Source organism: Sardina pilchardus, chromosome 20, assembly GCF_963854185.1.
Source record: "Sardina pilchardus chromosome 20, fSarPil1.1, whole genome shotgun sequence".
Classification (NCBI taxonomy): domain Eukaryota; kingdom Metazoa; phylum Chordata; class Actinopteri; order Clupeiformes; family Clupeidae; genus Sardina; species Sardina pilchardus.
The window spans coordinates 13,688,868-13,703,867 of record NC_085013.1 but is presented as its reverse complement, the minus strand read 5'-3'; the positions used below and the strand labels follow the sequence as shown (position 1 = coordinate 13,703,867).

The window sequence follows — 15,000 nt, the reverse complement described above, 5'->3', positions numbered from 1 at the left end:
TGACACGATTTAACGAGCTTCTAATTAAAATAAATCAATAGCACTGCGGCATTCCTTCTCTGTCTAACTCTCTCTCTCTCTCTCTCTCTCTCTCGTTCCCCCCTCTCTCTCTCCTCTCCTCCCCTCTCCTCTCCTCTCCTCTCTCTCCCTTCTTCTCTCTGCAGTGAGGGCTAAGCTGTGCTTGACTCAGGGTTTAGCACTCTTCGGCATGCGCTGATAGCAGAGAGCTCATTGAAGCCAGGCAGGAATCAGACAGAGGTCTGGTGCTGTGGCCTATTAAACAACCACACACACACACACACACACACACACACAGAGACACACACACACACACACAGAAATACACACACACAGACACACACACACACTGTCTACCAGCCGAACGCAGTGACACAGACCAGAGCAGACTTGTGCGAGCTGTGCTGTGCTGTGCTGTGCTATGCTATGCCAGGCCTGCAGTGGGGCTCCTAAAGAGCGCGCTGCCCTCCCCGCTTAATTCCTCAGATAACAACAGCAGCAGCAGCAGAGCACCGGAGGCCCAGTTGGACTAAGACACCTGTGGCCTGCTCAGGGACACGGGCGCTCCCCAGTTGGGGGTTAAAAGGGGGGGGGGGGGGGCGGGGGTGGTGTTAAAATAAACCTCATCACACAGCAGGGAATCCCCCCATACTGAGGCATCACCCCCACCTTTACCCTCACCAGCACCATCACCCACTCCACCAGACCCCCAACCTCCAGCCACCCAGCTGCACACCACCCCACCCTCTCGCTCCCTGAACCTCCACCGCCGAACCCCCCACCACCATCAGGATGGCCAGACCCGACCCCTGTGTGGCAAAGCAGGCTGCTGCTGGGGGGGTGGAGGTGGTGCTGGTGGTGGTGGTGGGGGCGAGCCCAGCTGTTAACTGTCCGTCAAACACCTCGAGTGGACAGGCAGGCCAGGAAGCCGGCGCTGTCGCGCCTTTGATCCTGGGAGCAGCAGCTGCTGGCTCGCACGGCCCAACTTTGTTCTTCCCGTTCTGCTCGCCACGTTCTGTCCTGCGGCACAAAACAGAATCTGGAGAGCGAGCGAGTGAGCAAGGGGGAGAGAGAGAGAGAGAGAGAGAGAGAGAGACAAAGAACGAAAGAGAGAGAGAGAGGGAGAGAGAGAGAGAAACCCTGGCGTTTTTCTTCCTGCTACATCAACAAGCTCTGACAACTGCACCGGGGTTTTTCTTGGCCCCGACAAAGCTCTCAGGCATCTCCTTTGACGCTTCCCCCACAACCACCCCACCCCACCCCACCGCTCCTCCACCCACCCCCACTATCCCCCATCCACCCTCCTCTTGCGCCCTTCTTTAAAAGATATGATAGTTATTGTTCAAATCAGCCTCTCTGTGAATGGAATGGGCCTTAGCCAAGCCTGCCCCAGGCGTCAACACACCTGTGTGAAAGGGCCCTTATTGTAGCAACCGAGCGAGGCTAACCTGCTCCAGCACTACCAGTTCCTTCAAAAAAAAAAAAAAGCTGTTGTGGGGTGAAGAATGTCTCTGCCTCTCTCTCTCTCTCTCTCTCTCTCTCTCTCTTACTCACTCACTCACTCACTCACTTTCTTTCTCTCTGACGGCACCTAATCTTTCCTCTCATTAATCCCAAGTGCCTCTGTGGGTTGGCACCTCGACGCTGGAATGTTTTCGTTGCTGCTATTATTTCTGATGATCACCGGCAGAAGAGGGATTAAGAGAGCTGGTTCACTACCCCTCCTCCTCCTCCTCCTCCTCCTCTCTCATCTTCTCTTCTCCTCCTCCTCCTCCCTCCCCCCAGCACTCCCTGACTCACCTCCAACCCTTCCTCAGAAACAAGAAAGACTCAACTTATTAACGTGCATAGGTGCACACTCGGCATCCACCCGTGGCTATTTTATGCACCAGGAAATAACAGCTGTTTTTTTTTTTTTTTTTTTTGAAGGAGTGCCTTTCAAAACATCCAGTGCATGTCAATCTGGCTGTGAGTCAAGGCTGTCTATATAGGACTTGACAGGGGTGATCAGCGCTCTAAGGTACACTTATTCTCTCCAAAAGCCGGGCCGTCACCTTTGGGGTGTGAGGCACTTACTCATTTATTTGTTAGTGTATTTGTTTGTTTATTTTGCTCTGCGCTTTCATGTGCATCCAGCTGAGGAGGCGCCTGAGCATGCTTTGTACACACACACACACACACACACATATACACACACACACAATACACACACATGCCCATACAGGTACATATGCAGAGCGTCCTGCTGTGGGTCATACACACACACACACACACACGCAAACAATGCGCTGGCTTTGCTCGCTCTTCAATAGCATGTGTGTGTGTGTGTGTGTGTGTGTGTGTGTGTGTGTGCCGGGTTGGTTAATGCTTTGGCGGCCCAACAGCGAGGGCACCAGGGGTCGGCGAGACCTCCTGTCATTCAAGCGAGAGCCACGGCTGGCCACGGCACCACAAAACGTCTCCATTATCTGCCTTTTATTGACTCTGCAGGGAGAGCCACAGAGGGACACAGCACACAGGGAGAGAAAGACACAGAGACACAAAGAGAGAGAGAGAGAGAGAGAGAGAGAGAAAGAGAGAGAGAGAGAGGGGGAGAATAAGGGCTCCCCTATCCTATCATTACGGGGGGACCGAGGCGCAGCGGCAGCAGCAGTGGTGTGGCCTGCTGAAATGAGAGGGTGCAGAGGAGAGGTCAGCGTGCCCATTCGCCGGGTCCCCGCGTCGGCCCCTGCACGCCTCGGCTGCCTTTTGTGCGGCGCGGCAGGGGAGGGCAGGTATAATCTCCGCTCCCCCGAACTCCCCCCTCCTGCACCCCCACACCTCTAATCTCCGCACGCCATCCAAAACACCGGGGCCTTTCTTCCCTACACGCTCTCCTCCTCTGTCTCCTGCTCCTCTTCTTCCTTTTATTTCTCTTCCCACACTCCCCTCTCTCTCTCTCCCCCTCTCTCACTTTTCCATCTCTCTCTCTCACTCTCTCTCCCCCGTAGTCATCGAGTAACAGAATTCCACGACCTCCCCCCACCCCCCCTCCACCCCCACCCCCCCCACCTCTTTCATTGTGGGGAATCAAACAGGGCGGCTTTGTGGATTACCAGGGGAAACTGATAATGACACGGTGGAGGCGTGATATTTCAAACAAAATTGAGTGTCAATTGACTGCATCGTCTTGGCAGTGGGAGCGACGTAGCCGCTCCCGACACCACCGCCGCCGCCAGCAAGCCAGCCAGACATGAAGTAAGTTCAATCTATTTCCTGTGCGCCCCTATCAAACGCCCGCCCCCCCCTCTCCCTCTCTGTGATGAGACTATAATGGGCTGCTTCCATGGAAGGGGGCTGGCAATGGAGAGGAGAGCCTTCAACCACGGCTCTTATGTAACACAAATACCTCAGATTTGGAAACGGGGTGAGCCCTCTTTTTCTCTCCCAAGAAAGCGAGGGAACAGTTCGCTCTCTCCTTCCTCCTTTTTGATGACCTTATTTTGGTTTGGTTGTAGTCTGTATCTCAATGTGTTTAGCTCAATCTGAATTGGGGGGGGGGGGCAAGGCAGAAGCAGAGCAGTGTGGTGATCTTCATTAAATTGTCCCCTCCATGGGGCAGGACCAGACTGACCGAGCTCCCTGTTGCCTGCTATCTCTAGGAGCGAGCTGTAGAGAGAGGCCAGACTATGAAACACACAGTCTGTGTGTGTGTGTGTGTGTGTGTGTGTGTGTGTGTGTGTGTGTGTGTGAGTGGTGTCTGTGTCTGGATTGAAATGTTTAACCGAAATGTCTCCCTACTATCACTTTGCCGGATTTGGTCTTAAATAATTGATTGGCCACTCTGCCCAGCTTTGCAGAAACACACACACACACACACACACAGACATGAACTGCCTACTGTACACAAACACTGCTAACCACCCCACACACAGGCTGTCTGTTTTGGTAGCCTGGGCCTAGCAACACAACAGCTCCTAAAAATAACTGTGTGTGTGTGTGTGTGTGTGTGTGTGTGTGTGTGTGTGTGTGTGTGTGTGCTAGTGGCACTGACACCACTGCGCTGTGTCCAGTGGCCTCACACTACCCCCCACCCCTCCTGTCTGCCCGCTGGCCCCCCCACACTGTCCCCGGGTCAGGCCTGCGCTCCCACACTGGATCTGACAGGGCTCTGGCCCGCTCACGCCATCCACTCCACTCACATCCAAGGATGACATGTTGGCAACTTCGCACCGCCACTGCCAAACACATTATTTCAACACTAAAGCAACCAGAGAACACTCCTGAGCTATGAGAGAGAGGGAGGGAGGGAGAGAGAGAGAGAGACAGAGGGAGAGGGAGAGAGAGGGAGAGGGTGAGAGAGAGAGAGGGAGGGTAGTGGAGGGGGGCATGAAAAGAAAGAGGTGCAGAAGCCGTATATCCCCTCTACCTCTCGAGCGACTCCCTCTCCCAATTATAACTGAACGGCAGCATGCTAATTCATGTCGGAGCGGCACGTTGAGGATCGCGCCGTTCCACTTCACCATTCCCCCTCTGCCTTTTAACTCTCTTTACGCCATAACAGGTGTTTAGATCTGCATAAAAGCGGTTTCACACAACTAGCGGAATTTACTGTGCGGCTTTATTGGGGTGTAGCGTTGTGTTCGAGCAGCTCCCAGTGATATATAAAACGAAAATAACAGAGTTGAAGCTCACCAGGGCACAGCTAGGTCTCGTCCTCTCTCTCTGCCTACACAGCCGGAGAGAGGAGCTTCGCAAATAGGACCAATGTCTAAACAGAGGCACGTAATAAGCAAATCTACGGCTATACTTAACTAGGCAAATATATCAAAGCAGCGACTGCATGTTCTTTTTTTTCTCTCTCTCTTTCTTCAGCCCAGCCAAGACCTTGCTAATGAAGGTAGGAGGCAGGAGAGAGGGAATGTGGGAATAATTCCTGCTCTCTTAAGTGCTGATGCCACTGCCTAAGGCTGTAGGTGACTCCAATGATCTTTCCACACACACACACACACAGACACACACACACACACACACACACAGACACACACACACACACGCACACACACAGACACACACACACACACACACACACACACACACACACGCATATATACACACACACACACACACACACACACAGAGAGACACACACGCGCACACACACACACTCTCTCTCTCTCTCATTCTCACACACACACATACACATTCTCGTGAGTAGAGCAAAAGAATGTTAAAATGAAAACCAATCTGACCTAATAACGCGCTGATATTAGTTCACCATTTTACTAGCACGCTTTGGCACTGGCTTGGTATTGCGAGCACTAATCTTACAGCAAGGCAATCCAACAATACGCATCCACACAAACACACACACAAATGAAACAGTCACTGCAACAGAGGGAGATAAATATTCATAAGGCTGAACGGGGGAATCCTTGATTATACTGATAGGCAAAGCATTGTTCTCCTCAGCCCTGCTGTGCATAATGATTTTAATATCGAGCGTCTCCCATTGATAACTCACTGTGCCCAGCCAACGCCACCTTGTTGCGCCGCGCGCTGTTTATTTTCCAACTCTCCCCAAATTGCAAATTGGTGTGTTGCTATTCCGCGACGCGATTTTTTTCCTCTTTTTTTTGGGAGCCGCTCCAGCGCTGGGGTGGATTGTTGCCCAGCGCCGAGGGACTCGAGGCACGGCGTTCCTGGCGCTAATTCCGCTGGTACCTCATCCATAACTGCCTGAACTCTGGCAAGGCGTGCTTAAGTAAACAAAAGCATGTATTGATTTATGGCGTCCTCCATGATGAGGTTATTGGCATGCGCCTCAGAGCCATAGGGCAACGGGCGATAAATTAAAGGGAAAGAGAGAGAGAGAGGGAGGGAGAGAAAAAAAGAAACGAAGGAGGAGAAGAAAAGAAGAAAAACAAGGAAGCGAGGGAGAGAGAAAAGGGGACGGCAGGTGGGAAAAAAACTATATTAGGGCTTGTTTTCGGATGTGATTATGAAGTTAAGTGATTGATTGGGAGTAAGGGAGAGGGAGGGAGAGAAAGGGGGAGAGGGAGAGAGAGAAAGAGAGAGAGAGAGAGAGAGAAAGAGAGAGCGTGTCTGGACAGAGTGGGAATGCTGGGATCAGGGTGAGGAGGTTTTACATGGATCAGGCCTGTCAGGAGGAGCCCGTCCCCCTCCAAAGCCCCCCAGGGGCCAGCCACTCACACCTGGTCAGCTCTGCACAACCACACACACGCACACACACACACACACGCACACACACACACACACACACACACACAAACACACACGGAGTCATACATTCACAAGCATGCACGGCTGCACACATGCCAGTCGTACCCTTCCCTGTGGGCAAACGCAGCAGCAATCCATCCCCACCTCAAACAGAGAGACTAATTATTTAAAGTCTTATCTGTACGGTTGTCTCTGGAGTCTCTTTCTCTATCTCTCTTCTCTCTCTCTCTCTTTTCATTTCTCTCTTCCTCCATCTCCTCCACTCTGTTCTCTGTTCACCATGTGCATTTGAAGCGTCAGCAGAAAAGAGCGACCCACACACACACATACCCACACCCCTCTCCCTCCTCCTCCTCTCTCTCTCTCTCTTCCCATCTCTCTTTCTCTCCTCCGTCTCTTCCCACACTGTGGGCTTTATTTCACTAATGTGGGCTGTATTTACCCCATGCTCGGCTGGCGAGGAGGACCAGATATATGGCTCTCTATAAATAACGTCAGGAATGGAAAGAGCCAATTGATCTGTCTCCGACCCGCGCCGTCAGTATTAATGCCAGAGCGGGAGCAACAGGAAGCCGTGGACCTGACAACCCCCTCCACCCCCCCACCACCACCACCAAAGCTGCCCATCTTCACCCAAGTCACGCAAGCACAAGCATGACCCTGCAACACAACATGGAAATGGTGTCTGTGTGTGTGTGTGTGTGTGTGTGTGTGTGTGTGTGTGTGTGTGTGTGTGTGTGTGTGTGTGTGTGTGAGTGTGAGTGTGTGTGGGTAAGTAGAATTAAGATCCTTTTAAAAGAAACGGATTGCGGCTATAAGCCATGTACGCAAGCTTATGGACATCCGCCTCCAAACAAAAAAAAATCTCAATAACAGCCATTTAAGGGCAATTCCTAATTCAGAGAGTGATGTGTTGTGGTACTTATTGAGGCTAAATTATGTGCAAATAACTACTCTTTGGGTGCCTCCAAGGGAACAGAAAATGTTGAGCTTTAGTGTCCCATATCAAAGCCAATATTCCTGCACTCACAGCTGCATGGAGGGAGGGAGGGAGGAAGAGAGAGGGAGAGAGAGAAAGAGAGAGAGAGAGAGTGAGAGACAGAGCACCATTCCTTCCCATGAGCACTAAAGTCAAATGGAAGCCCATAAACAGAGCCTTGACTGTATAGACTTTACATTTTATCTTTAAGCAGTTTTCTCTTTTATGGGCGACAGTCTCCTCTATCTCATGGTCATGAAGAGGAGAGGGAGAGAGAGGGAGAGAGGGAGGAAGAGAGATAGAAATAGAGAGCAAGAGGAGGACACAAAGAGCGAGGGAGAGATGGATGGAGAAAAGCAGCGAGGACAAACGATGGGAGAGTGAAAGAGAGAGAGAGAGGAGGAGAGAAAGAGAGAGGGAGAGAGAAGGAGAGAAAGAGAGAGGGAGAGTGTGGGGTCACAAATCTCTGCGCTATTCCAGTACGTGACATCTTCGCTCGTTTGCGGCTGCTCATTAACAAACAATACTGCTGTGAAATTGGTTTAATGACAAAGTAATAAAATTGCTATTCTGCTCACAGATGGCCAGAGGCACTGAGAGCTTCGGCAAGACTCACTCGGGGTGCCAGAGCGCATTAAGCTGCTTATTCATGAAAACTGCATCCCTCCTTTCCTGCCTTCTTCTTCTTTACTCTCTCTCTCCCTCTCTCTCTCTCTCTCTCTCTCTCTCCCTCTCTCCCCCACCCCATCTTCCTTAAACTATACCTGCAAATGAAATAAATTAACCTACTTATTTCCCCTTGTGCTCTCCTTCCACCCCACCTCTCCTCTCCTCCTCCTTTTCTACCTCTTCCCTTTCTCTCCCTCATCCCACTCCGCCTCACTCATTCTCTCTCTCTCTCTCTCACACACACACACACTATTCACTTTCCCATCTCTACCCTCTGTACCAACCCCCCAACACACACCACCACTACCAAAAAAAAAAAAAATTACCATCTTCAAATAAAACAAGGAGCGCACCCACACATACGGCGCTCACTTTCATTTGAAGCACGAAAGCCTCGTTATAAAACGACCCGCCAATAAAACCAGGCCATTGAGGGATAAAAAAAGGGGAAGGGGAAGCCAAACGGAGTGGAGGAGTACAAAGACTCCCCCCCCCCTCCTCCTCCTCCCTCCTCTCTCCCTCCCTCTGGCTTCACCTCCTCCTCCTCCTCCTCAAATCGCTTTCACTCACCCCTCCATTGGCCCATGCTGATGCCTGTGCGTGTGATGGGCTGGTGCTGAGTGAGGGAGACAGTGCTATGGGGAGAGCCTCTGATCGGCCTCGTTGTTCATGCGCTGCCAGTTGGTGCCTGGTCACCTGGCCGTTTCCAGGACCGCCAACCTGGTGGCGCCGTCGCTGCCATTTCACCGCGAGGCGGGCGGTGGGACGAGGGGGTGGGTTGAGGGAGCGACCCCTGCTGAGGGCATGAAGGCTATGGGTCCACTCTTGCCAGGATGCCACCCAACCTGCCAACCAACCCCCGGATCCAGCCTCTTAACAGGTGGGCAGGAGAGCTGTTAAAGGCACTCAGGCATTCATGCACGGGCACTGCCTGGCATCGCCTGGCACCGACCCTGGCGCGGGGCTGCACCCACGCCACAGCCAGGCATGTGTGATTTACTGCGGCCCGGAGATGGGAGGCCTGGGATTGGTCCGGCCACTGCATGGATGGGTAGACCCGTCACATGTGATATATCACCCGCATATCCCCCGTATCCAAATATCGTGATACTTCAATACACTCCTTTATGAGGGCTTGGGAGATCAAGCCATGCGTGGGTGTCTGCTCTGATAAAAATACAACCAAGACAGCGTGTGTAAATATGTATTTTCCACTGCGTACGGCCAACCCATTATCATAGTGGCACTGCGAGCAAAGACAGATGAGGTATAGTAAGAGATGCCTGCAAATGTTGAGGGCTGAAGGTGTGTGTCAGTGTGTTATGGTGTGTGTGTGTGTGAGCGTGTACAGTATGCGTTTATATGTATATTTGTGGGTAATGATGGGGATGAAGCAGACACTCGGGATGTGACAACAGAGGCAATTGCGCTAATTAAGTGCCAATTAGTGCTCCCTAAATGACAGGGAGCGCGGTGGCCTTTCTGGCAGTGCCCAGGCTCACGGCGTGCCCTCCCCCCCCTCCTCGGGCAGAGCGGCATCCTCCGCCTCCTCCTCTGCTCTCTCTCTCTCTCTCTCGCGCGCTGTATATTTAGAAAGCAGAGGGCACAAAATGGTCGTCCGCGGGACTCCCAGGTGGCGTCCAAAAAAAGGCCTGACATTTTCCATCTGGGTCAAAGTTAAACGGATAACCAGCAACTTCAGTCAACTAGCCTGGCGATGTGTGAGCATGTGTGTGTGTGTGTGTGTGTGTGTGTGTGTGTGTGTGTGTGTGTGTGTGTGTGTGTGTGTGTGTTTGAGATTAAGAGAAAAAGAGGGAGTACTGGGTGCAAAGAGGGGGCCTCAACTTAAATGCCTCTTGTGTAAAAAATTCCCATGCTCTGATCAGGATAGAGTGTTAAAACAAGAAAAAGAACACCACCGCGGCAGGCCAATTTAAACTTTTTGGTGCATTACATTTGGAAAATATTAGTTATTATTTTGCATTTCATAACGGCTGCTCGTGCCAGGCTGGAGGGTCATAAAAAATCATGAAAAATCATAAAAACGGCTTTGCTCTTGCGTGCCTATTCGAGGCTGCTTCAGAGAGCGAGGGGGAAAATGAGACATTGAGAGAGAACCGACGAACGAACGAACGAACGGACGGATTGGAGGAAAAAGTGCCTTCGTTTTTCTAGTTGTCGCGCCTGACACCGTTCATAGACACACGTCCCCGTGCAGACGCCTCATAAGACGGGGCTGAGAGGCCCGTATGAAGTGTGTGCTCTACTGTGCCAAGGCAGGCCTCTATGGGGAGAAGGCTGAGACAAAGAAAAGAAGTATGAAGATAGAGAGGGAGAGAGAGAGAGAGAGAGATAGAGAGAGAGAGAGAGATATGTTATCTGTGAGGACACCGTGGGGAGACCTTTAACGGGGTCAGGGAGCTAGTCTGACTGTGTGGCTTTCCAAAACCTGCACAGTGAGCATAGGGGGGAGATGGAGTGAAAAAAACGAAACAAAAACAAGCGAGTGGCTCCCTTCCTCCATGGAGATGAGGACCAACGAGAGGAGGAGTCTCTCCCAGAGATGAGGTTGAATCACGGAGAGAGAGAGAGAGAGAGAGGGAGAGAGAGAGAGGGAGAGAGAGAGGGGTAAAAAAGAGAGCAGCCAACGCATCGGTGGCATCGGTAACCCTCTCGTCTGTCCCTCCCCGGCGCTCACGTGAACCCGACGTCACGCCGCGGCGAGGCCAAAGGTCGGGCGTCTCTTAATGTAATAAGTCACCCATTGGCCTGCGGGCTGGCCGCTAATGAGGGCGGCCGAGGCCCCCTCGTCTTTGTTCCTCCACACGCGGGCGAGATACGGAGGAGACGGGCGGCGGCAGCGGGGGCGGAGGGTTAAAAATAGCCCTGCGTGGCTGCGTGCCCGCTCTATTGTTGTTGGTGAATCTGCCGCGGCACTGGCGCTCCTCATGACTCCGGTGGCATGGATATGGCCCGATGCCCGCTGCCCACACGCACACAAACACACACGACACAGGAGTGCAATGAGGGCGGGGGTGGCGTAGTGGTGTGGGGGGGGGACAATTTCCTTCCTTTTTTTAGCTGTCGCTTTTTTTCTATCTCTCTCTCTCTCTTTCTCTATCTCTCTTTTTTTCTGCCTCTCCGCCCGTCTGTCAGCGAGCTCATCTTTCAGTCAAAGCACCGGATCTGTGCCAGGCTGGGGCGTAGCGAGGGATGGGACAGACAGAGCGCTAGATAGAGAGAGAGAGAGGATGAAGAGACAGAGAGATGAAGGGATGAGAAGGAGAGCGAGAGAGAGAGAGAGAGAGAGGGAGAGAGGGAGAGAGAGAGGGCTAAGTGGCAGCAGCAGAGAGTGTGTTTATGCTGGTAAGCACGGCCGCGTCATGCTGAGCCTGATGCTGAGACATGAAAGGATGCGGTCAGGCCCCATTTAGCCCAGACTGATAGAATAACACACAGTGCTCAAAGAATGACAACTGCTGCTGGATCCAGCCCTCTCTCTCTCCCTCTCTCTCTCTCTGTGTCTGTCTCTCTTCTCTTACCTGAGTGCCCTCCCCCTCTAAGGCAAACAATTCCCTACCTGGTGGGGCTCCATTGCCTGCCTATCAGGAACTGCACTTTGGGTAAATATGACACTGCATTGATGGCTAGGTGTGTGCTTGCGTGCGTGTGTGCGTGCCTGTGTGTGTGTGTGTGTGTGTGTGTGTGTGTGTGCAGATAGGTAGCAGTGAGGGGGAAATCCTCGCCCCGAGCACTGCCACTGTGCATACACTATTCCCAGAGCCTGAGAGGGCCGTGCCGGCGTCGGCCATTACAATGACACATGCTCAGCTGCTGTTAATGGCCCCTCCCCTGTGCACCATACTACCGGTGGGGTGTACTTTAACCTGCCTTCTTTTTTACAGAACGCTTCTCTCTCTCTCTATTTCTCTCTCTCTCTCTCTCTTTCTCTCTCTCCCCCCCGCCCTCCTACGCTCAATTCAATTCAGTTCAATTCGATTCAATTTGCATTCGTGGCATGACTATGCAAACGGTAAGCGGAAATGTAGATATCATCAAAATAGAAACAATGCAGAATGACAGAACGAAAGTATATGTGTGTGGTTAAAAACACACACACACACACACACACTGTCTCTCTCCCTGTCCCTGTCCCTGTGTGTGTGTGTGTGTGTGTGTGTGTATGGCCAGACACAGGTGGGGCCGTGCTTACATGCATTAGGCCGCATTAACAGAGGGAGCAGTGGTCGGGTGCAGCGGTGCGCGTCCTCCACGCTTGGGGAGCTCCGGAGGAGATGTGGGGTGGGCACAGCTGGAGGCAGGTGAGGGGGCAGGTACGGGGGCGCTGGGCTAAGGTGGGCCAGAGCGGGCAGCGTGGTGAGCGCAGGGGGGTGGGGGGGGAGCGGTGGCGGAGGGCAGGGAGGGAGATGCGCCGTCTATTGACACTCGCACAGAGCACCCTTGTGCCCTCCTCCGGGCGCGATTGTGCCGGCAGACAAAGCTGTGATTCAGCACATCCTCCCCCGAGGGAAAGCTGGAAACCGAACACGACGGCCTGCCCTCTCCCCTCCCTCCCTCCCTCTCTCTCTCTCACTCCCTCTCTCTCACTACTGTTCCCAAACCAACTCTCTCTGCCTCTCTCTCTCTCCCTCTCTCTGTCCATCTCTCTCTCTGTCTCTCTCTCTCTCTCTCTCTCTCTCTCTCTGTCGCGGGCCAGTAACCCGCCGGTGCCCCGAATCAAAGGGAAGCAGCACACAATGCCTCAGCAAGGCAGGAATTCAAGGGCCTTTTTTGGCCCGTCAACAGGAATTTCATATGGCAGGAGTCTGTCATGTCCTGGGTCGGGGAGCTGCATGCTTCTCTCTCCACAGCCTCCCCTCACAGGAGAAGAAGAAGACACCAGAAAGAGAGAGGGACAGAGAGAGAGAAAGAAAGAGAGAGAAAGAGAGAGAGAGGGGGGCTATATGAACAAAGGCACATTTAACTCACCGTCCCGCCTGGTTATGAGGAGAAGAGGGGGAAAAAAGAGCGCAAGAAAAAAGACGGCAGCATCCTGTCCCAGGCTCGTCTTTCCAGCGGTGTAACACCCAACAGACCCTCCACTCACCCCCCCTGCCCTCACCACCCCCCCACCCCCCTCACTCCCCCCTGCACCGCCCCGCGCTGCTCTGCTCTGCTCCGCAGGCCTACAGCTAAGCTAAGAGCTTTTCTAATGACTTCATTTGTGAAATGAGATTCATGAAGCTGTAATGAGCAGAGTGTGACGTCTAACAGCTCTCTCTCTCCCCTCCTCCCTCCCTCCCAATCCCTCTCTCCCTCCCTCCCTCCCTCTGTATCCCTCCCTCTCTCTCTCCATCTCCCTCTCTCTCTCCAGGAGCCCAGGCTGAGCGCATGTATACAGCACGGAGGGCTCTATCCCGGGCTCTTCCCCGGCGGGCGTGCGCCACACGCCACACGCGGGCTCCGCACGGGCGTCTCTCAGGCCGGGGCCCTGGTGATTTCACGGCTTGCCGGCGCGGCCCCGCCGTGTCCCTCCGTCTCTCATTCCTCCCCAGGTTAGCCGCCTGATTCTGCATTAATCACCATGACACAGGCAAGGCAACTCAATTTTCTGCTCCTGTAGGTAAGGTGCGTGTGGCAGAGACCGAGCGAGCGAGAGAGAGAGAGAGGCGGCGGCGGCGGCGGCGAGAGGCATGAAACAGCCAAGCGGGGGCTAATCTTTGGTTACCGCTATAATTGAAATGCTATCCACACTGTAGGGTGCATTAAAGGCTGATAACGGCGGTTCCTGTGGCCAATTTAAGTAGCTTGACTTCCCTGGGAAGCAAAGCAAAAAAAAAAAAAAAAAAAAAAATTGCCTGACAGATAAGGCCGACAAACCAGGCTAATTCTCCAGGCATGTTTCTCATTGTGATCCAGGGAGAGAGAAAAAATGGAGGGAGGGCGGACGAAAAAAATGAATCGCAGAACCAAAAAATCAATTGACCCTCGGGTGGCTCGTCAGGCTGGGAGCCTGATAAACCTAAGAGCTTCATTAATGTAGGCCTGCCTGTGTCCAACAGATAGAGCACTTTGTAAATGAACCCGCTTTGATAAATATATTAAGGGGAAAGCTGCGAATAAAAGCCAGAGACTTCTCATTTGTAAATAGAACCCCCGCTACATGGAATTAGAATGATAAAATGGGGTGCCATGTAATTAAGTTTGTGTAAGACCTGAAATCCGTGCAAATACCTTCCCGGAATTTTGAAAGGAAGCTGTCAGTTCAATTAATCTCAACATCACCCCAAGAATGTGGCGAACAAAATGAAGGCGCCCGATAAAACCTGGGCTAGTATTTTGATAAGTAATTCCTGTATCATTTCCTTGCTTCTGTGATCATTTTATTTAATCCACCACCCCCAGTTATGTGCTAAGCCATCTACAAAGGGACGGCTGGCCAGGGCACTGAAGCCCTAATCCACCTTATAGCATGTGTAAAATGGGGAGGGGCGGAGGTGGGAGGGGGTGGTAGGCTGGGATGGATGTGTGTGTGTGTGTGGTGCATGGTGTGTGTGTGTGTGTGTGTGTTGGTGATGCCTGGATGAAGGACAAGGGGTGGGGAGTGGGAGGGAGGAGGTGTGTGTGTGTGTGTGTGTGTGTGTGTGAGCGTGCGTGTGTGTGTGAGGTGGGGTGGGTCTGTGTAAGATCTCCCCCCTTTCTTAGGCCTTTTAAATAACATATCAAAGTGAATAAATGTATATGAAACAGATGCGAAGCAAGGCTCGCTGCTAAACACTTCCCTGATAAAGCGCTCACATCCTGATCGTTCCCATTCTGTACTCCCCCCTACTCGGAGGTGTGTGTGTGTGTGTCTGTGTGTGTCTGTGTGTGTGTGCGTGTGTGCGCAGGGTGTAAATAAACACTTTTCACACTTTGTGAGCATTAGCCATCCTTTGGCTGCTTGGGAGGAGGCGGGCAAAAAGGCTTTTGAAAATGAAAGGCGCACGCAGCTCTGGCTGGCGACACAGATACACAGGGACAGCGGAGAAGCGGAGGCTCCACTCACCAGTTGTTTACTTGTAAGATGGTGAGGCCTGTGTCTTGGGCTAGCTGCTTTTTCTGTTCTTCTG

At 52.5% G+C, this 15,000-nt stretch overlaps 1 protein-coding gene across 7 annotated transcripts in view; it reads right to left on the bottom strand.

The window, feature by feature from the left end:
• Nucleotides 1-15,000, bottom strand: part of meis2a (Meis homeobox 2a) — a 93,466-nt gene that overhangs the window by 14,669 nt on the left and 63,797 nt on the right. For all 7 annotated transcript variants that reach the window (XM_062522983.1, XM_062522984.1, XM_062522987.1 and 4 more), the window contains exon 9: nucleotides 14,937-15,000. This exon is cut by the window's right edge and continues 13 nt beyond it. In XM_062522983.1, the coding sequence (XP_062378967.1) occupies nucleotides 14,937-15,000 (64 nt within the window). The remainder of the gene's footprint in view (nucleotides 1-14,936) is intronic.